Source organism: Colias philodice, chromosome 8 (assembly GCF_061535455.1).
Source record: "Colias philodice isolate Cphi_HAF_F1 chromosome 8, ilColPhil1 Martin Lab GWU primary, whole genome shotgun sequence".
Classification (NCBI taxonomy): Eukaryota; Metazoa; Arthropoda; class Insecta; order Lepidoptera; family Pieridae; genus Colias; species Colias philodice.
In genome coordinates, this window is record NC_143093.1 from 3322556 (window position 1) to 3345782 (window position 23227).

The window sequence follows — 23227 nt, forward strand, 5'->3', positions numbered from 1 at the left end:
TTTTCTCTCACAGTAACATGAAATTAATTTTCTGAGCTTGAATGTTGTATTTTGTTAATACTTAAACACCCTTAAAATATATAACAATAATCACAGAATTATACAGTAGCTGTGACAGTAGCACTAAAATTTACTACCATTTTAGAAGAAATTATAATTTTAGATGTTGCAACATGCAATATTAATTAATTTATTGACGCATGCGCCACACATTACAATCAGCTGTCAGAAAGAATTTAATCACGTAAAAAACAAAATTATTTGTGTCTTTAGATAATTCCCGTCAATATGGCGGGGCAAAATCCAGGATCTCCAACTGATTTTCAATATTTCTACGAAGATGAAGTGTATAAAATCAACAACCGCGGTCAAGTTGTCTTCGGCCTGGTTCTCGAAAACTATGAAGCAAATTCTAGCGATCAAGAAAGTGACATAGAAACTCCTATCCAGAAAGGGGAGATTCGTGTCGTATGGCACCCTTCAGGCACTGAACGAGTGGTTTCGGAGAAGTCAGTAAGTATTCAATCTCAGCATCCTTATCGAACCGTATCTTCGGTTCTTGCGTGCTTCTTACTAACGGAAAACATTAAATTTTATGAGCTCAATGTCGTTTCGCCAAAGAAATTATTGCAATGAATAATTAATGACACGAATCTGCAAGATTTAAAGATAATAAATAAGTGGGTACTCACATATTTAAGAAGAGATTAAAATTTATACTACCTTCAAAATTATTTGTTAGATCCCATATTGCAAAGAAAATTACTTAACATTTTTCCATAAACCTGTTAGGTAGTTTTATATATCATACTAATAAATACTAATAAGTAAAAATAAAAATAATTATTCTTTCATGTATTTTCAAATGAATTTATCAAACTTCAGAAGAGAAGGTTCCTTGATTTAGATTCATCATGATCAGGTTTTCAGATTCATTTGGAAGCACTTCTTTGAAGTAGAGCATTCAGGTTTACAAATGTGCTGTGTGCAAATGTTACGTTTCTAAACATTTGAATGTGTGAACGGTGAAAAGTTATATTTGTATACCTCTTTTCTCAAGTTGGGCCAATCAAGTATATTATGTACTAGATTTCCGCCCGCGGCTTCGCCCGCGTTTTCAAAGGAAAACCCGCATAGTTCCCTTTACCGTGGGATTTCCGGGATAAAACCTATCCTACGTGTTAATCCAAGTTACCCTCTATATGTGTGCTAAATTTCATTGTAATCGGTTCAGTAGTTTTTACGTGAAAGAGTAACAAACATCCATACAAACTTTCGCCTTTATAATAGTATTAAGATTAAGATAACCCACTGTCAGACCAAAATTTCTGCTATAATCTTTTCAGTTATGGGATTAGGGCCGCATGCGCTTTTTTCTAACAATACATTTCTTGAGTAATCTTCTTCAATAACAATAATGTTAAGATTAAATCATATATTTCATACAAATAACAAACATAAATATCTTCTCATACAAATAACATAAAAGTGGTAAGTTTTTGTTAAATAATGATTATTTGTACGAACTTTCTATGTAATGTGGCCACAGTAAAACTATAAAATAACTCTTAATATTTCATTGTGTGCTAGTTTGAAATCGCTCTGTATAAACAGGGCCGATTTGAAAAAAAACTACAGCTTTTTTCTTGAGTAAACTATGCTTCATTCCATTGAGTTATTAAGCCAGGACAATTCAGGTGAAGCTGAGATGAGCTGATTATGTCTTATTAATATTATAATAATTTTGAAATTAAGAAACAGGAACGATGTTTAAAAAAAAAGGGATCTCAGCTCAATTTTTATAATTCATGCGTTTGAAACTTTTTTATAAAAATTTTACAGACTATAAATCTGCAAAGATATGCTTCTTATATTATTATATTAGATTATTACTATATTATATAATACTAGAGGTCCGCCTCGGCTTCGCCCGTGGTACATATTTCGCAATAAAATGTCATTATATTTAATAAATATGTCCTTTCTCGGGTATCAAAATATCTCCATACCAAATTTCATGCAAATTGGTTCAGTAGTTTAGGCGTGATTGAGTAACAGACAGACAGAGTTACTTTCGCATTTATAATGTATATTGTGGTATGGATGTATATTGTGTTTAGTACTCAATCATTACACAAATATGAAATTGTTTTCAAAGTTAATTATGTTATAGAATACACAAGAAAAAATTACAGTTAGTTATCGAACTATAATAATTGTTGTCCTTCTATTTAATCCCAACAAATATGTACTAAGTCATAGACTAAGAATATTAAATTATACAAAACACATGTGTCTGCAATTCTAAGAAAAATTATATTATGTAGCCATGTCTACAATCTTCATTGTGTACAAAAACATTTTTCAATTTAACAGGTAGGACTGGCGGATCGTTCGTTGATGCCTGGCGATGTCGTGCGACGTCTCATAGCCGGCAAGGACACGCAGCGGGGCTACTGCCGCGACATCGAGATGACGGCGGCCCTGCAAATCGTTGGGACGAAACACGTGATTCCCAATGTAGCGAGCGAGAGACTGCAGCCGTTAGAGGAGTTCACACCCGATCTTGCTGTGTGCCTCGATTCGTGGGTTGGCACGTCTAAAGTGAGTGAAAAGATTACCTTAAACTTAAAATGTTCCTTATTATAATGTTTTTAAATAAAATCTTTTTTTATCGCCATTCTGGAACTCTACTTGCATACTTTTTTTTAAAATAAAGTTTTAATCTTCCTCAGGCTGTTCGCAGCAAGCTACGCCTAGTGTCTTCAGACGGCTCTCGCCTAGAATATCCCGATTTAGACACATGCCCATTGGAGGACTATTCAATGCGCCGCCGCCGGGCCACGCCCTACTCTTCGTCGGAGTTCTACCCTGGACAGGTTGTGTACGGCCCCCTCGGATCATTGGATAACGCCAATTGGCTACACATGACTAAAGAGATGAAGGCTGCGCGTAAACACAAGATGCACGATCACAAGGTTTGTATCGGATTCATTAAGATTTTTTAAACAACATTCCCTGTAAAATGAAACATATTATAAATAAAACGGTTTTTTAATAGATTAAAATGTAGTTAATTTTTTTTACATACACACAAAAAACTAACAAGAATACCCAGAATACCATAAAAAATTTGAGTTTCTTCTTCAATTTATTTATTTTTAGCTATTATGATAAGACCTAACCTTTATAGACAAATTACAATAAAAAAAGACGGGTTGCACTCCGGGAGTGCCGGCAGAAGTGAAAACTTGATTATTAACGTTCAGCATGTTTGATATTTTGGAATGGTATCCGTCTTACGCATGGAATATAAGGGCTAAAAAAAAAATCCGTCTTACGCTTTTTCGATCAGGCCACGTGTCCTGACGCGAGTTTAAGATTTTATACCCAACGCCGCTAAAGAAGTTTTCACTTCAAAAACATTGTTTTGTTACAGTTCACAGTGGAAGCGGTTATCACAGAGAGTGTGAGCGTGCACTGGCAGTGTCGCGCGCTGTGCACCAACGCGGCGGACTCTGCGCAGCCGCAACAACCAAAGTTCTTTGTTGAAGGTTGGTAATACCATTTTATTAATGTTTTTTTTTTCTGGTATATGAGAAAAAATGGGTGTTTGATTTTGTAAAAGTTACATAAAATTGGTGTTTGAGCATATTTTGTCACATAATAAAAAAATTAAACATTTATTAAAAAAAATTTTTTTCGAAAATTGTGGTTGAAACTAGTCTTTTTTCTTTTTCCTAGTCACTAAATATTTGTGCAAAGACGTAGGATAAAAAATGTTTATCTTACTTGTAAGTATACATTTCATATTGATGTGTTCTGAATTGATGTATTAAGATGTACGTACATAATAATGTATTAGTCATGACTAATTAAAATACAATAGAGTGGGCTTGGTCAACAACCTTATTTAAAATTTTAATTTATGTAAAATCCATTCTTTATGTTGAAAATATGTATTATGTTTTATAAATCAATTTACAGTACTTGAACAAAGTATGAATGAAAATATCTGTAATTTTTTACATTTTCACAGGTGATGATTTAAAGAAGTTAAAACTACTCAATGTGTTTGAACCGTGCACGCTCCAAGCTGGCGACAGAAACTTCCTCACCATTGGTCCAGAAGATTCCTTTATCAGCAAAAAGCAGTGGCGGAAACAACAGAGTACGTAAATTATTGATTCAAATTCAAATTATTGATTGATTCAAAAGCGCTAATAAAGCTCCAACAAATTCTAAAAAATATATATGCTAACTTCAATTATTAAAGACTATATTAGTCATATAAAATTTATTGTAATTAAAAATATACCTGTAATGTGTATCAATTTTGTTTCATTGTTTAAATGAGTGGTCAATTTTTAACTAATATTGTTTTTTTGGCAGGTAAATACTTCAGAAATCTGCGAAAACAAACACGCCCCACAAAGAAATCTTCCAAAGCGGACACAGCATTGGAACACTTACCATCCAGACCAAAGAAGAGGGCGTCGTCGCATCGAAAACAAAAAGCTGGTGAAGTAAGTAACTTACAAATAAGCTATAACTACTAAGTCACTCCAAAAATTGAAATAATAAACTTATGAACGCTGTATTAGACATATTTCTGATGATTAAAATATTGAGTGAACATATTTTGGCAACAATAAGAGCGTATACGCACTATGCGGGTAGCCGCATTGCGGGTAGCCGTCCGGCTGACCGCAAGCACCAAGCAAGCAAGCAAGACCGCACTGTGCGGTCTGCGGTAGCCGCATCGCAGTGCGCATAGAAATGAATATTACGTACATAATTGTGCATGCAGCATGCCGGCTGACCAGCCGGACGGCTACCCGCAATGCGGCTACCCGCATAGTGCGTATACGCTCTAACTCTTCAATGTCACTAATATTCGAAAAAAATAAGATTCTTTTTATCTTATGATGCAATATTTTTTTGACGTGACAACGTCTTATAATTCGATAGCCGGCTGCACGCACGAAAAAACATGACTCATGCGGCGTTACCTCGCTCTGACTCATCTGAGGCGTTCCATGTAAGGCTTGAAGTGCGAGCGAGAGCGCGGAACGAGCGACAAAGAAGCACAATCGGACGTTGTCACGTTCAACTATCGTCAGTAAACCGACTTTACAGACAACCAATTTTTTTTGTTTTAATTTTCTTTTTCAATCAAACCAAAAAATCTGACATCTGACAAATCTGAAAGTCGTATGATTATGACAATTTATTCACAGAACGACATGGAAGTGGACAATCCAGAGGAGAAAATGGAATCTCTGGATGAGGGAGTCACAGCAGACGCAAGCTGTCCTCGCATCAAGATTGAGCCGAGCAGTGATGTGCCTCTGCCCATCACAAGCAGTCAGGAGGATACGGCTGCCGAGGAGAAGAACGATTCGGGGATCAGGTAAATAGACAAAAACATAGATAATGTAGACTCAGCTGATGATATGGGCAAAGACAATGTAGAGGAGAGACTGGAATCTCTGGACGAGGGAGTCACAGCAGACGCAAGCTGTCCTCGCATCAAGATTGAACCGAGCAGTGATGTGCCTCTGCCCATCACGAGCAGTCAGGAGGATACGGCTACGGAGGAGAAGAACGATTCGGGGATCAGGTAAATAGATAATGACATAGATAATGTAGAATAAGGTGATTTGGACATAGACAATGCAGAGGAAAATGTGGACTTGACTTTTGCATAAATACTTTTATAACTAATTATATCAGCTATTTATGGTTAAAAAGGTTAATAATATTATGTCCTGTTATGCTTATATCCCTGTTAAAATGACAAATAATATAAAAAAAGCAAAATAAAAAGTGAAAACTTTGAATGCGATTTATTTTTGCTTGCAGTCCAGAACCAATGAAGGAAGATGGGAACCTCTTAAATGGAGACAGGACTATGGACCAACTGAATGATGATGATTCAGACAATTGGGAAAACACCAGCAGTGATGGCAGTGACACAGATAGGTACTTATATCTTTTTTATTGATTACCATAACGGGTTATCTAGCTTCTAGTTAGAAATATAAATTTTTCAATATGCAGTTATAATTTCCATCCAAATCACCCTTTCAACATTTTTCGAAATTCCACATAGTTTCGGAAATCATCTATCAGTTGAAAACATCATATTGTGTATTGTAATGTACAGTGGGGCGACGTGTTCCTCCCGCTATTACTATTTATATACCTATTTGCTATAACTGCATCATGGTAATGCCACCAGCGGCGCGACTTGGTCCTCTCGCTGCTTCTATATACTCATGTGCCAATTGACTATAACCGTGTCATTATATCGTGAGCAGCGGCGCGACGTGGTCCTCCCGCTGCTCCTCCGGCGCGTCGGGGTCGGGGCGCGGCAAGCGGTCCCCGCAGCTGGCGGTGCGGCTGCTGCGCGGCAAGCGGCTCAAGCGGGCCCCGCGCCGCGCGCCGCCCGCGCCGCCGCCCCGCCGCAACGAGCGCGTCGTCGTCGAGACGCTGCACACCGCCAGCCGCGCCAACGTCGTGTGGCAGGTGCGTGCGGGGGGGGGCACTTGTGGACACCGTGCGGCTGGATTGGAACAACTGCACGTGACAAACGTGCGATCGCGTTTAACTTTTGAAGCTAGCGAAGCTAACGTCGTGTGGCACTGGCAGGTGCGTGGGGTGGGGTGTGGGGAGACCCCATCTTGTGGACAACGTGCGGCTACAGCGGAGCAACTGCACGTGACAACCACACCGATCGCGTTTAACTACTACAAGTAAAGCACCAGCCGCGATAACGTCATGTGGTAAGTGCGTAGGTAGGTGGCAATTGCGGTGCCCAATTACAGACATCGTGTGGCTGCATCGTAATGACTGCACATGAGTAAAGATGACGAACAAAGACAAAGCTTCGTGCAACCGATTCGATGACGTTTAACTAACTACTACGGGTACATACGACGTGTGTGTGTCAAAAAGCTGCGTACACACTGCCGGTTAAAACTGGTTCTTTAACCAGACACCTTTCTCTCAGAAGCTTCCTTCTGTTCCTTTACTCTAGTAACAGAAGTGCATGCGGTAAGTACGTAACATTAATGGATGATGTTATGGGGTCCTCAGCGTGTTGCGCGTGTCATCTACATCTATATGTCATTTCAGGTGACACGAGATTCCTCAATTATTAAAAAACATCTTTTATTAATTTAATCATGACCTAAAATTATATGTATTTTACAGGATGGAACGATAGAAATGGGCATACCATCAACGCAGCTCTATCCGATTCACCACCTGGACGGTCAGGAGTGCTTCCCGGGAGACTTCGTTGTGAATGGCGCTGCTAATCGGGAAGAGAATAATGTAATTATGAGCTGTATCTATTTTATTATCCACATGGAATGTTAAAAATGAGCAGCGTTATTGGTCCCGTACATTTTCTTAGATAAATTAAAATAATTTGGAAAATCCAAAAGTGCACGCCTCATAATTTTTTTTTAATAAATATTTATTAATTATTATTTTTGTTTATTTAATAACAATTAAACCACATCGAATCAGACCCTGAAAAATGAAAGGGTTCTATTCCTGAGCATACTCAAGCGTAAGAGAAAAAAAAAGACTCGATTAGTAAAGTATTTCGGTCGCTATCGTGTTAACAAGAAAAAGGATCCGCACATACAGACACACGGACGTCCAAGACAGAACTTTTTTAAACTGTTTTTTAACTAGTTTAAATAACAAAAATGACATCAAAAATATCATGAACGTTAAAAATAGTGTTTTTTCTTAATATGTGTGTGTATGTATTATCTTACAAGTGCAATGTATGATACATAAAGACATTTTAAGTTTGAAAAATCAGATGTTTTGCGCGAAGTGACAGTAGTACCCACCTCAACGCTTCGCTTATGAGGCGTGCAATAGTTGAAAAGTTATAGAAACAAAGGTTATATATTTCAATGTTTTGCAGTATACACATATGCCGTACTAACCTCGAGTCTATTAAAATGAGGCAAATTTAGCCAGTTCTATAATTTGTCTCTTAGCCGCAAATCAATTATGCTTAATTTGGGTAAAGAAAATTGGTTGTCTGTAAAGTCGGTTTACTGACGATAGTTGAACGTGACAACGTCCGATTGTGCTTCTTTGTCGCTCGTTCCGCGCTCTCGCTTGCACTTCAAGCCTTACATGGAGCGCCTCAGAGCGAGGTAACGCCGCATGAGTCATGTTTTTTTGTGCGTGCAGCCGGCTATATCGAATTATAAGATGTTGTCACGTCAAAATTGAGTTACTATCAAGTAAATATTATTATTTTGGTAACAGATGATCCACCGCGAGTACGGCGTGGTGCAGCGCGTGGACCACCACGGGCGCACCGCCATCGTGCACTGGTATCGCACTTACACCAGCGCTGATGACCCTGTGTGAGTATTGTGTATTTATAGGAATCATTTATAGACATACTAGCTTTCCGCCCGCGGCTTCGCTCGCGTTTTCAAAGAAAAACCCGCATAGTTCCCGTTCCCGTGGGATTTCCGGGATAAAACCTATCCTATGTGTTAATCCAAGTTACCCTCTATAAGTGTGCTAAATTTCATTGTAATCGGTTCAGTAGTATTTGCGTGAAAGAGTAACAAACATCCATACATCCATACTTACAAACTTTCGCCTTTATAATAGTAGTAGGATTTATAGAGGAACTGAGATTTTCTTAATAATTGGTAATTGTTAGCTAGCGGATCAGGCTAGTTCAACTAAAAAGTCAGATATTGTACGCTTTTTTGTTTATTTTTCAATACGTAAGAATTTACAAAATGTTTTATAACTTTTAAAATAAATGTACCCCAATAAGGGCCGATTTTTCAATGCTTGGATAAAACTTATTCATCCAATAAAGTATTACACGATAATATTAAAATGTCACGTAAACTGTCAAATACGGGCAATTAGAATACGTTTTTAAAATGGTAGTTTTATACATTATTCGACGAATAAGTTTTATCCAAGCATTGAAAAATCGGCCCTAAATTTAAATATTTGACAGATTACACAAATTGTCGATCTTAACAAGAGACCAATAATATTATGTAATGTGTAATGTGTGTAATGTGCATCTTTACTTTAATTTTAAATTATTTTTCCACTTTTCTATTAACAATCTAATTTAAATACTAAAATTTACTTAATTTTTCACAATAATAGCCCACAAATGATAAGCGAGAGCGAGATGAGCGTGTACGATCTCAAGGACCACCCGGACTTCCAATACCGACCCGGCACGGTAGTTATCAGGGTTGCCAACTTCACCGGCGAAGACGCTAATTGTACTGCTGGACAGGTAAAGCAAAAAAATTAAAGTTATTTAATTTTAAAATTTGAAAAATTACATATTTCATGGTTGCTATATTTTTCATTGACATTGCTTTTTAACACAAAAATGTTAAATATAGAGGGAAAAAATCCAGATATCTTCTATCACTTAACTTTACTAGCCTGTTCTTTGTCTTGTATTTCTTTGTATTTCTGTTTACAGGTCATAGACAATTTTCCGTCGGGTCGCGTGAAGGTTTGGTGGGTCGATGGACATACTAGTATGTGCTGGCCACAGGATCTGTACAAGGTAGGTTTCATAAAGAAATATTTTGAAGTTCTTACCTACTTTTAAATTTATTAAAGCTCACCCTTTGCTTCTTTGATGATGTTTATTATTTTCTATTACCTGTCCTATTTTTCTTGGTTTTAAATTTATCGCATAGACCTAACTTTTGCGTTTATAAATTATATACTTTTATGATTAATGGTCCTCCCGTAATAATATTTCCCGCTATAGGTGGGCGAATACGACTCAGAAGACGGTGAGCTATGGGGCTCAGAAGGGTCTGCGTCTGAGGACTCGTGGGAGACGCAGAGTTCTGCGCACGACGCAGACGCGCGCACACCAGACGCGCCATCGACACCGGGAGACCATCTACCACCCACATGTAAGTGTTTACTTGCCTATATAGCTGTAATAAGTGGGTAAATACGCTTCAAGACGGTGAGCTATGGGGTTCAGAAGGGTCTGAGTCTGAGGAGAGGATCTACCACCAACATGTAAGTCATCAAAAAATATAATAAATACAGACGAACATTCATTTATATGAAGAAAAGGCAAAATTTTCAAGTCTGTCCTATAACGAATATCCTGACGAATGCCATAAAATAATCAATTAACTCTACGTCCCCAGTGACAACCCCAGCCAAAGAGGAAACGCCCACCACAGAGATACGCGTAGGCTCGATCCCGCGTTTGCTCGAGCCCCGCGTCGCGGCGCACATCGAGCGCGGACGGATCGCGATGCGCCGGCTCGAGCGCATGTTCGCCGAGCACCCGACGCTGCAGACGCAGGAGGTGGGTACACGATGCTGAACATTGAACACTGAACGCTTAACACTAAGCACTAAACACTAAGCACTAAGCATTTAACACTTAACGCTAAGCACTTAACGCTAATCGCTTAACACTAAGCACTTAACACTTAGCGCTAAGCACTTAGCACTAAGCACTAATCACTTAGCATTAAGAACTTATCACTAATCACTAAGAACTTAACACTAAGTACTAATCACTTGACACAACGCTTAACATTTAACGCTAAGCACTTAACACTAAGCACTTAACACTAAACACTTAACAGTTGACACTAAGCACTTAACACTAAGCACTTAACACTACTCACTTAACTCTAAACGTTTAACACTGAACGCTTAACACTTGACACTAAACGCTTAACATTAAAATGTCATTTGTTATTAATTATTATTTTTAAACAAAAACCAAACCACTTTAAAATTGTTAAAACACACACAAATTAAATGTGACCAAATGGAAGATACCAGTTAAAAATTAAATAAAAAAAAATCATCAAAATCGGTTCACACAAAAACTGGCGATTAGAGACATATACCCTTTCAATAAAACTAGTTAGTAACTTCATTTTTTATATACTATATAAAAAATAATACTGGAGTGTACTGTAAACATGCCAGCTTTAGGTAACGCGGCACAAAATAATTATTCTACAATATTCTTTAAATATAACAGCTATTTATTTTAAAAAAAACACAGCTAAATTTCTGCGAAATGATATTTGAATGTATTTAATCTGTCAGCTTTTCCAGATAATGCGGAAACTATTAGTCCTCTATAAAGACTGCCGCTTTTTGGATAAGTTGATGGGAACAACATTTTTTCATGAAGATCATTTCTTGGTAAGTGTACAATATTTTAGTAAGTTTTGTAACTTTAATCTTGCCAAAGTCAGAAAAATTTGCCAAATTATCTATATTTGAATTTACATTGTCTGGAAGTTTTGCAATTTTATTACCGGGGAATATATAATTTCTAAGTTGATTTGTAGTAAACTTGTACATAATATTTGTTTAATGTTTATTATAAATTTTCTTGTGCATTGTACAATAAAGTGTTTTTTAATAATAATTAATTAATTTACTAGATTTCCCCGCACAGTTCCCATTCCAGGGGGATTTCCGAGATAAAAATGTCTTATTCTTCTTCAGCTACCTATATACCAAATTTCATTGTAATCGGTTCAGTAGAATTTGCGTGAAAGAGTAACTAACATCCATCCACCCTCACAAACTTTCGCATTTACAATATAAGTAGGATTTAACTGAACTGATATTGGTTGTTGACCACGCTATTCAAACTATTTGAGCAACAATGGAGTTTCTTGCCGGTTCTTCTCCATAGATACTGCTTTCCGAATCGGTGGTAAATGTTAAAATTATGTAATAACGTTTCAAAAGTGCTTCTCGAAGAAGTCTAATTGAATAAATAAATATTTGAGTTTGAGTTTTATTTCCAGGGCCTTTTAGAGCGCGTGAAAGAGCGCGGTGCGAACACGCCGCGTGCGGGCGAACTTCGCGTGCACGAACAGATTGCGAGATTGTTCTCGCCGGAAGATGGGCAAGGTCTGCCGCCCAATGATATGTACATTGGGGAGTATGGCCGGCCCGTAGCGGCCGCTAACATCACTGTGGAGCCTATGGAGGTGAGTTAACGTATTATAGAGTATAGAGTGAGAATATAGAGCCGGATAGCTACCACTCTACCGCCCAATGATATGTACAATGTACATTGGAGAGTATGGCCGGCCCGTAGCGGCCGCTAACATCATTGTGGAGCCTATGGAGGTGAGCTATGCGCGCTAGTGTAGATATAGATATGGTATGGTGTAGATATGGTATGGTAGTGTAGTAGTAGTTCATGTTAGTGTTCATGTTAGTTATGTTAGTTCATGTAGTTTAGTGTGACATGTTCACTGCATTCATTTTTTATTACTTTATTGTTATTTTGTTGTACCGCCTACGGGTGTGTTTTCTTTTTTCGTTTTTTTCTATTAAGTATCATATTTTCAATCATCAATTGTGATTGAGGGTGACAGACTGAGAGTTTTTAGTTGTTATAACAAAAGAATGCGCAAAGCGCATTAACTTCTCTAGTTCTAACATGATCAAAGGAATAAATGATTTTTATAACATTCTTGCATAAGTCTCTTTATCAAATACTAAACTAATATGTATACTTGATTTATAATAAATGCAGGTGGACATAGATAAGGAACCCGAAGACCAAAACCAGGACTCGGTGCAGGCGTCGAGTTCTGATGCGAGTGTCGAACCAGAGAATACTCTGGAAAGTGAGCTTGGTAAGAAATATATAAATTATTTATATTATTATACACACATTATAATTGATTAATTTTCAACGAAAAAGGGTGTGTGTGCCGAGCACACGTGGTAGAAGTGAAACGTCTTTGGCAAGATTCAAAGATACCAAAATCTTCGCCTTACTCCATGACGTGACGGTATTGACCTGACGCAACTTTGAAATGATACTCTCAACGCGCCATAAGAAGATTCACTTCGATAACGATTATTTACTGTAACTGGAAAATTATCATTAAAATAATTTCGAATATGCGGGGTAACAAATGTTTATCGACTCTAAAATAAAAAGATTTCAGTACAATATAAACATAAAAAGACTCTATAGAAAATACTTGAAAAGCAATAATATATTTGCACCACCATTCTCTTGTTAATAAAACTGATTCTCCGATATTGTTTTTTTTTAGTAAAAAAGATGACGGAATCGAACGCGCCGACACGCAACGTGTGCCACAAACTGTGCCAGCTCATACACGCTCAGCTCGTGAAGGCGCACGCTGAAATCAACGGGTGAGATTCGTTCATTCATTCATTCGCTCATTCCTTCGTTCATTCGTTCACAGATTAAGTATGATATACCGTATACGATACACCGTGTCGCGACCGGGCTAATTGATCAAACATTATTGTATATTTTTTGTATGAAGTGATTCATACCTGTTGCCGGGCACGGCGGTGAAGTGTCAATTGATATAGTTTCATTTGATTCCCGGCCCCGGCACGGTGTAGCGTGAATCATGCTTTACTCTCGTTTACTTATCGGTCTCATAAACACTTGGGATTGGTTTTCGCTAGTCAGATGTAGCAGTAGAGATTTCAACAGAGTATTATTGTGTTTAACAAGAAAAATCGTAAGTACTTTGACTGATATAAGTTGCGATAGATGAGTTTTAACAATATGGTAAACATCAAAACTTATATCAAGTTTTATCTTCATAATCGGCTACATTGAATGTTTTCTAATTTAATATTAAAAACGGTTAATTCTCTGTAAAAAAAAAACTTGTGAAGTGTGAAAAAAATATACAAACAGACATTCGAATAAAAAGTTTAAAATACTACAACTATACATACTACCCGTTAAATGAAGATTGGATTGCAGTAGCAATACAATCTTTAACATGTATTTTAATCAACTACATAATTACGTGTAAAATAACATTCGAGCTCAAAACGCCATCATCATCGCGCTGTATAAATCTATACCATCGACCACACAACCAATAGACGCCTAATGTTAGCTTGTATGTACTAAGTTCAATCTGTCAACAACTTGAGGTATGGTGAAGCGGGGCGCTGCATTCTCATTGGCTAATTCAAGGTCACCAAATGTCCTAGAGATGAGACATAGTAAATTTGTATATCGATATCTTTATCGATATATTTTGTATTCACATACTTTATCGATATAGGTATTTTGTATACACATACTTTATCATTGGAAATTGAATACGATGTTAATACATATTAATAAAAATAAGGCCAGCGTGAGTCGGACTCGCGACACTGAGGGTTCCGTACAAACAGGCTAAAGAACAACAAATCTGCAAAAAATCGGTCACCCATCTAAATTATGACCCTTGCTTAACCTCGATTTTCATTTTTAGTGTTATAGTATTCATATTATTTTATTACAAAAACTTAACATTTTATATTATAACATTTTATATTATAATATAACTATGTTATGCAACGTCATTCATGTCATTAATTTTGAAAACAACTAGTATAAAATCGCGAACCTAAATAGTTTTCGATAATTATTATCGATACAATTTACAATCACAACTGGTATGTCACTAGTTACACGTGCCACACCATAGAAGAAAAGGGATGCGTAATCAGGTGCATACGAAAGAAAGAGATGCAAATATAATCGACGCGCTTTGTCAAAAGACCAGTACCAGCGTAAAAAGAACTCCGATAAAATATTGTTCGTAATAATATTTAAATTATACGCAAACAATTTAAATATGAAAAGTAATCCCGTCCTTCTGCAAACTTGAGGTTTTACTCGTTTTACCACACCATTTAATACTACAAGGAGCCATTGTTTCTTTTTTTTAAAGGTTTTTTTCGGACGTGTTAACAGATCACGGAACTGGCCGAAACTGATAGTTGCGTTTCGTATGGCAGCGGTTATAAGTCCTATTAGACACATGCGTTGACAGAAACAGTTCGTCTGTTATTAGGCGTCTAGTGGTTGTGTGGTCGATGATCTATACTAATATTATAAAGCTGAAGAGTTTGTTTGTTTGTTTGTTTGTTTGTTTGTTTGAACGCGCTAATCTCGGGAACTACTGGTCCGAATTGAAAAATTCTTTCAGTGTTAGATAGCTCATTTATCGAGGAAGGCTATAGGCTATATATAATTACGCTACGACCAACGGGAGTGGAGCTACGGGGGTGAAACCGCGCGGAGCAGCTAGTAGTATGTAAAATAATTAATATTTAGTTTTATAGCATTCAAATGCTTTATAAATTCAAAAGAATAGAAAAAATCGATCACAAGGCGGGATTCGAACCCGCGTCTTTCGTCCCTGGCGGACGAATTTATTCTACTCGGCCATCTATGTATTGAGATTATTAAACAAACATCTCAACCAATACGAACCATTATTTCAATGAGGTACATAAATATTTATTTTCCCGCAGGCGAAGGCCCCAACAGTTGGCCGAATTCCTTAACAGCTTAATGGAAAAGCGAAATAGGAGCGAAGAGAAGTTACCCTACCACTTTTCAGTGTGAGCTTTTACATTTTGTTTTTTCGTTATCCACAATACCCCTGTTTTGTGTTTGTATGGTCAAACTTGTACATTTTTTGGTATAACACTTTTTTTTTTAATTATAACAAAAAAAAATGGCTACTTTAGCGTTTTCTAAGCTTTTGTTCCAACAATATGTTGGTATTTTATAATCAAGAATTGAAAGTCTAAATATCTAAATATATAAAAATATGTACAAGTTTCATCTTGCATCTGTCTTTATTTGCTATTATGTTGTTTGTTATGTTCTATACTCAGTATATGTGCCTTGCAAATTGTGACGTGCAAATTTAAATAATATACACATTATCACCAAAAATTGCTAATTTGCTATTCGTAAATAATTATTCATATCAAATTAATATTTATCATGGCGTCGCATTACTTATATTAAACAAATAATGCGTGTAGTCCTTTATCATTTACTAGTTTTCTTTTTTAATAGTAATAGAAATTTTATTCCAAAATAGTATTGGAAATTGAATTGAGAAATTCATAGTGAATAATAAATAATCTTTTAATCAAAATTAACATTAATATTTCTAAATTGCTTTTTAAAGTGCAATGTCGACATTTTTAACATTATAATAAGCACGTAGAGATTCATTTAATAATTTAATAAATCAACCAATTTAGTACACTTTTTTTATTTCAATTTTTGTAGACATTCAGTTGCATATTAGATTTTATTAATTTTCTAAGATGTACATGGACACTACACTTTTTATATTTGTTTAGTAGTTAGAAGTTTTGTTTATTTGGGAACTGGTAAAGTGGTATCATAATTTCTCTGTGTTCTAAATAAATTTGTCATTAGGTACATTTTAGCATATATATTTACATTTGTTTAATGTAAGTCGTGCGTCCTTAAAGTCTTGTTACACATTTTTGTATATGGTAACATTTCTGCAACTGTTTTCAGCATTCATGTTATCGGTCCTATAGGCTATAATATTACGTAGAGATATATTGGGTAAACATAAGAAAATTGATTTTGTCCATTGAGTTGACATTTAGATTTTATATGCTCAGATATATAGATAGATTTTATATCCTCCTCAGAATGTGATATAGTACCTATTCATCACTTTTAATATCTTCATATTTGCGACACTTTTTTTAATTATATACCAATTTAGATACTATCAAATGGTTTGAAACGATTAGCTAGTCATCAATCATAATACAAACTATGTTTTTCTAAGTTTATTTCTGAGAAGATAGTATAAAATATGTATGTATAATGGAGCTTCGCTATATCTTGCAAATGTATGAAGAATAAAAGTATTTGCCTTCTATGTCATCATACAGGGAAATATGTACATGTATTTTTGTAATTATTGTATTAAAATTGTCATTATTACAGTCGATTTGGATCTCTTGTTATCTGTGTGGCGGATGACGTGGAAATTGAAGAGGCACAAAAGGAGGAGGAGAATAAAGAAGCGGCTGCCGCTAAGTTTGAGAGTAAGTGTTTTATTTAACGAGATAAACATCAAAATTTCTATTAAATAAAAATGGAATTCAATTGAAAAAATAATCATTGTTGCATATAATGTGGGGAACAATTAAATAACAAACATCAGCCAAAGGCCAAAGATGGATTGGAAATTGGCACATTTCTTGGAACCCTGCTTCACTACGCACCATCAATTAGCTCATTGGAAAGACTGTGTAGAAATTAATTGCAAAAACTTTGTCTCAGATTTCGATGACATATGACATAAAAAAAAGGTCTTTTGTTGATAAATCAACCACCGAATTTTTTCGGTAAATAAAAAAGTCTTAAAATTTTCTTAATTCCACGCGTGAAACCGGCCTATAATAATTTAACGTCTTTTATCTAACTAAGGGCCGATTTTTCAATGCTTGGATAAAACTTATTCGTCGAATAATGTATAAAACTACCATTTTAAAAACGTATTGTATTTACCCGTATTTGGGTGTTACCCGTAGTTTACGTGACATTTTAATATTATCGTGTAATTCTTTATTGGACGGATAAGTTTTATTCAAGCATTGAAAAATCGGCCCTAAAACAATTAATACTATTCTTTTATTAATATCTTGTTTAGCTCCAGTGCCCGAAACCGCGCCGCTAGCAACAGCAGAAGGGGACATAGACACGGAAGTGATTGGAGAAAGCGAATCAGAAAATGGCGGTGAAGGGTTCTGCGTACTAGAGTCTGCGCCGGCGAATCATCGCTTTAGACTGTCCATACTGCAGCCAAGTGAACCCAGGACGTTTTACTCGGCGGTGAAGAGGGAAATAAAGTTGCTAAAGAGTGATCTACCGCCTGGGGTAAGTGAATTGTTTCGATATGTGATAGGAGAAATTTTATAGCTTTATTTTTAAAGCAAGCAATGTGAGTATCCTACACATACTTAAAAATATCAAAAATCCTGCTCGAAGGACCAAGTTTGCTATAGCTCGCGACTATTCATTTTTGAATCCTGTTTTCCAATATCTCGTAATTGTCTGTTTTCTGTATGTAAAATAAATAATTTATAATAGTTTTTGAAGTGAAAACTTCTTTAGCGGCGTTGAGCACTTTTTCTGTAATGGGTATAAAAGGTCTTTTTTATTTTTAACGTTTGGTTGTTCACGCAGGTGTGGGTGCGCGGCTACGAGGACCGCATCGACCTGCTGTCGGTGATGATCGCGGGCCCGTCGCGCACGCCGTACGAGGGCGGGCTGTTCGTGTTCGACGTGCAGCTCGGCGGGGAGTACCCGCGGGCACCGCCGCTGTGCCACTACCACTCGTACTGCAGCGACCGGCTCAACCCCAACCTGTACGAGGACGGCAAGGTGGGGCCCTTAGCCAGACACGACGTACTGCTCCTATGGGCAGAGATGTGCTGCTACTATGGGCAGAGTTGTACTGCTTATATAGGCACTGCTCTTTTGGGCAGAGTTGTAGTGCTCCCCTGGGCAGAGTTGTACTGCTCCTATGAGTAGAGTTGTACTGCTACTATGGGCAGAGTTGTACTGCTACTATGGGCAGAGTTGTACTGCTCCCATGGACAGAGATGTACTGCTCCAATGGACAGAGTTGTACTGCTACTTTGGGCAGAATTGTACTACAACTATGGGCAGAGTTGTACTGCTACTATGGGCAGAGTTATAATGCTACTGTGGGCAGAGATGTACTGCTCCCATGGGCAGAGCTGTCAGTACTGCTCCTATGGGCAGAGTTGTACTGCTCCTATGGGTAGAGCTGTACTGCTTCTATGAGCAGAGTTGTACTTCTCCTATGGGCAGAGTTGTACTGCTTCTATGAGCAGAGTTGTACTGCTCCTGTGGGCAGAGATGTACTGCTCCTATGGGCATAGTTGTATAGTCTCCTATGGGCAGACTTGTACTGCTCCTATGGGCAGAGGTGTACTGCTCCTATAGGCAGATTTGTACTAGCAGTATGCGTTTCCATGTTACGAATAAGAGGAAACTCGCGGCTCGCGCACGCGCACGCACGGCAGCTTAGCGGCGTTCGCAAATACGCATATATGCGTATACTTATCGAGATACACAGGTTTAGAAATACACATTTGTAGGCATTCATTTACTCACACATGCGCACAATACTCACATTTACATGTGTGCTACGTCTATCATTATTATTCACAGTGCGAATTTGCAACATCACAACTTTTAACAAGTCCGCCGTCCAATACGAGGTTTGTTACTAGAGTACTTTTTGAGTGGTACTTTACTACGGTTACTATGATATTCACCAGGTCAAAAATGTTAAAAATTGTCATTCAAAAACGTTTCTAAAGAAAAATATTTGACCATTTTTTTAAGCTATTGCATAGCTTCTATCGCAGGCCTTGAGCGCGGGGACCGAATCCAGAAATTCTGTAACGAAAAACCTCACGCTCTCCACTCCGACGGGCACGGAGGTGTGGCTTGAAGGCATAGCATGCAATAGCTTTACCGCGGCAGTCCCCGAGTGACACGTCTTTTTTTTTTAAATAATATTTTTATGTATGTAGGTATGTGTGTCCCTGCTGGGCACGTGGTCGGGCCGCGGCGTGGAGGTGTGGGGCAAGGACAGCTCGCTGCTGCAGGTCATCGTGTCGCTGCAGGGGCTCATACTGAACGCGGAGCCCTACTTCAATGAGGCGGGATATGAGAAGCAGAAGGGTGAGTGGACTATATCGCCCTATAATATAATTTATTACAATACCTCAGCTGTGCTTAACATAAAAAAGAGATTGATATTTAAACAATCTTTTATTTTTAACGATCCGTTAAAGCTTTTAATTGTACACTAACGTATGAAGTAAAGTGAAGTTGATTATTATTTATTATCAAAGAAAACCTGTTTCAGAAAAAAATAATTTTGTGTAGATGAATCAACATCCAATGTACCAATCTATATTAAATAAAGTGCACAATGCATGAATGGAGAAAAGTCTGTAATTTTTTAATTGACATATCATGTGTATACACAGGCACCCAGCAAGGCAAGGAGAACTCGCGGATGTACAACGAGATGGTGCTGCTCAAGCTTGTCCAATCGATGACGCGTATGGCGCTCAACCCTCCGGAACCCTTCCACAACGAAGTCGTACAGCACCTGCGTGGTGCCGGCCCCGCTCTATGCCGCCGACTGGAGGGGTTGGCGGCGTTATCCAACGACCCCATCAACCCCGCCGACCCCGCGACCCCCGCGGACCCCCCCGACTACCCGCTGATCCCGGCGTCGCGCGGGTTCTGCCTCACGCTGCGCTCGTCGCTCGAGTCGTTCCGTGCGGCGCTGCGCAAAATCGACGTGCAGTTATAGCGCTAGTGTGGCCGACCAATCACAGCGCTCGTTACTGCGGACGCGTGCACGTTAATTGTAGCTTTTTTGTGGGTATTTTTTGTTAATAACTCAGTTAATAACCACAATAGAAAATCTATTGTGTCTGGGACCGATCGGGCCGCTTGGGGCTCAATGGGTTAAAAAATCAATAAGGGATGGTTAGTTAATTTTATAGATTCAAATGTTGTGTTAAATGTCAGTAAAGTAGTTCCTTGTTACTCACTTTGTATAATTTATTTAAACATGACAGTTTTATTTGATAGTGATATTATGTATAGAACGGCACGCGTCCGCAAGAGCGAAAGTCGCGCGGTTACACATAGCTATAGAATTTATTGTGATTCGATTAGATCTTAGACGTTCGCGGCGATCTAGTTTATTATTTCGAAATTTATATTCCAATTTTATTAATCTCGAGTATTGTTAGTGTGCATGCCGTCTGTCTTTCATATCCGCGACGATATGGACTGTACAGCTGTTACTGATGATGTATTTATTGTATGAAATTCTGGAATGTTCGATCCTATGCTAATATGATTAGACTATTATTATAGATATTGAATTGAATAAATATTTATTTCGTTTAGCGCCGATTTTTCAATCCTTGGTTAAAATTTATCCGTCCAATAAAGTATTACACGAACATTTTAAAATGTCACCTATAAACTGTCAAATACGGACAATTAGAATATATTTTTGAAATGGTAGTTTAATACGTTATTCGATGAATAAATTTTAACCAAGGATTGAAAAATCAGCCCATAATGTAATGTATGTTGAAGCGATGCGTACTTACTGAGGTTTCATACGATTTAGCTGAAATCCGAATTTGTTACACGACTGCCGTGGAACATGCTGTTTTGGGAACTTTTTTTTGCGAATTTCTTCGCTAAAATAATGTAAAACAGTTATTTTTCACCATCGTGTTGTTATTTGTAATTATTATTTTTTCAATTGAATTTTTAATGTGCGCTTGGTGTTAAAAATTATTTGCACAATACTAGAAAAATGTTTATTTCAGCTGCGTTTGGAAACTATCGCTTGTTATCGGTATAATATTGCTATATAATACACGGATAGGTTCAATATATAGGCAAAGAAGTACATAATATACTAGTAGTAATAATTATTGCAAATGCATTTTTAACACCAGTTAGGAATTATATGTGAATTTTCAATCACCCATCTTTTGTTATTTTAACTTATGTATGAAATGAGTCTCTTGAATGTTAATTTATGTATGTGTACGAATAAATTACTAATTTTTTATGTAATTATAGTTTTTATTTCGTTTGTGATGCAAGTTATTTATATTTTAATAATGAAATGAAAAAAAATGCGCCGTCTGTTACACTCCACTGTAGTTCACGATATTTGCTTTGTTACCACTTTTTATTTATATATCTGTACGCGACGTTATGACAATTGATGATTTTAGGATACTAATGACTAATAAATTTAATTAGAAAAATGTATAAAAATATTTAGACACTTAATAACTTAAATGTGGACATACCTATTATAATTACCATCCTTAGAAACTTGTGAATTTATTGTAAAAGTCATGCAATCGTCATAACGTCCATTTACGGATTATTTGTTAAGGAATTGTAAACGGTCCTCTATACTAAGTAAACCAGTGATTTTATTTTTGTCTAAATTGCGGTTTTTATATTTAGAAATTGTAAGTTTTTCGAGATTATCCTTGTTTCCAATAGAACGCTTATAGTATCGGCGAGTGTTAGCGCCGGCCCGCGGCGCCGGCTTGCACAAAAATGATGTAATTCATGCCAAAGTCAATTGAGCTATGAAAGGCTTCGGTCGCTTGTGTACGCGATAAGTGACAATTATAAAATAAATGATTCTTCAACTTCACTTGTTTTTTTATTTTATTTCATCCTACACTGTTTGATAACGCCAAAATATTAGTTTATTCGCCTAAACTTAAAATTAAGAGATAAATTTAAGAGTGGATTGCACTAAAACTTATTATTCATTATAATATTCTGTTAAGTACTTAAAAGACCTAAAACTAGTGTAAAATAATGTCTGGTTTCTTTTACTTTATTATCATAAACACAACAAGCCTACCCTGTTTTCAGTGCTATTTTATTATACTACTATACTAACTTCACTCTCGCGTGGATAAAGTTAACATTGTCATCATGTTTGATCATAATTTAGAAATTCCGGAGCGATTCAAATGCGAATCATGAGATGTTATATTGTCTGTGGTAAAACTATCCTCCTATCTCGGGGCACTATAAATTCCTTTTTATTTTTGTGGTGTCTCTCAATGTTAGCCAGAAGGGCTTCTACATTTAATTTATGTATATATATTCATATCAAATCGCTGTGCTACGACGTGAAAGACATAAACTTAATGGTAATTTAAATAATGACATAATAGAGTTAAAATGCGGGCAGCAGCTAATTATTATATACTAGCGGTCCGTCACGGCTTCGCCCGTGGTACTTATTTCGCAATAAAAGGTAGCCTATGTTCTTTCTCAGGGTCTAAAGATTGTCTGTGCCAAATTTCATCAAAATCGGTTGAGAGGTTTAAGCGGGAAAGCGTAACAGACAGAGTTACTTTCGCATTTATAATATTAAGTAGGGATCAACTGATGTCTGTTTAATCGCTTAAACTTGAGAACGACTGGACTGATTTTGATGCATTCATAATTTCCCTTAACTCGGCTATAACACTCTGGTTACGGTTAGCTCTGGTTTATGGCTGGACCGATTTTGCTATTTTTTTTAGTTCTTTATCACTGCATAATAAAAGGAATATATTCATTCGGCCCGTTCCGATGAATTATTGGAAAATTTAGGTACTTAATATATATTCTTTAACTTAGACGGAATATCTATAGGGTTAGTTTATTTATTTATTTACTTATCTTTTCTTTATTGTACATAATATACCAAACATAAAT

General features: G+C 36.9%; 1 protein-coding gene across 2 annotated transcripts; it reads left to right on the forward strand.

Annotated features, from left to right (window-relative positions):
• Nucleotides 1–184: 184 nt before the first annotated feature.
• Nucleotides 185–22163, forward strand: LOC149486406 ((E3-independent) E2 ubiquitin-conjugating enzyme UBE2O). Of its 2 annotated transcripts, none has more exons than XM_089698057.1 (25): nucleotides 185–513; nucleotides 2377–2604; nucleotides 2736–2978; nucleotides 3440–3554; nucleotides 4040–4171; nucleotides 4393–4526; nucleotides 5241–5413; nucleotides 5866–5985; nucleotides 6324–6531; nucleotides 7219–7341; nucleotides 8305–8405; nucleotides 9184–9319; nucleotides 9515–9601; nucleotides 9812–9962; nucleotides 10209–10372; nucleotides 11134–11232; nucleotides 11850–12035; nucleotides 12590–12692; nucleotides 13122–13224; nucleotides 15370–15459; nucleotides 16847–16947; nucleotides 17556–17782; nucleotides 18092–18289; nucleotides 19474–19624; nucleotides 19936–22163. In XM_089698057.1, exons 1-25 carry the CDS (start codon nucleotides 289–291, stop codon nucleotides 20265–20267), a joined length of 3930 nt encoding a protein of 1309 aa, XP_089554183.1. In that variant the 5' UTR covers nucleotides 185–288; the 3' UTR covers nucleotides 20268–22163. The 2 variants fall into 2 exon arrangements, with proteins under 2 accessions (XP_089554183.1, XP_089554184.1); XM_089698058.1 differs by having other exon boundaries at nucleotides 11143–11232.
• Nucleotides 22164–23227: the final 1064 nt, after the last annotated feature.

Bases quoted from the DNA above. Each gene is read 5' to 3' on its own strand.
- LOC149486406 (XM_089698057.1), top strand. From the start codon at position 289: ATGGCGGGGCAAAATCCAGGATCTCCAACTGATTTTCAATATTTCTAC. The intron at 12,693-13,121 runs GTAAGAAATATA...GTTTTTTTTTAG, and splicing joins TACTCTGGAAAGTGAGCTTG to TAAAAAAGATGACGGAATCG. The intron at 15,460-16,846 runs GTGAGCTTTTAC...TCATTATTACAG, and splicing joins TTACCCTACCACTTTTCAGT to TCGATTTGGATCTCTTGTTA.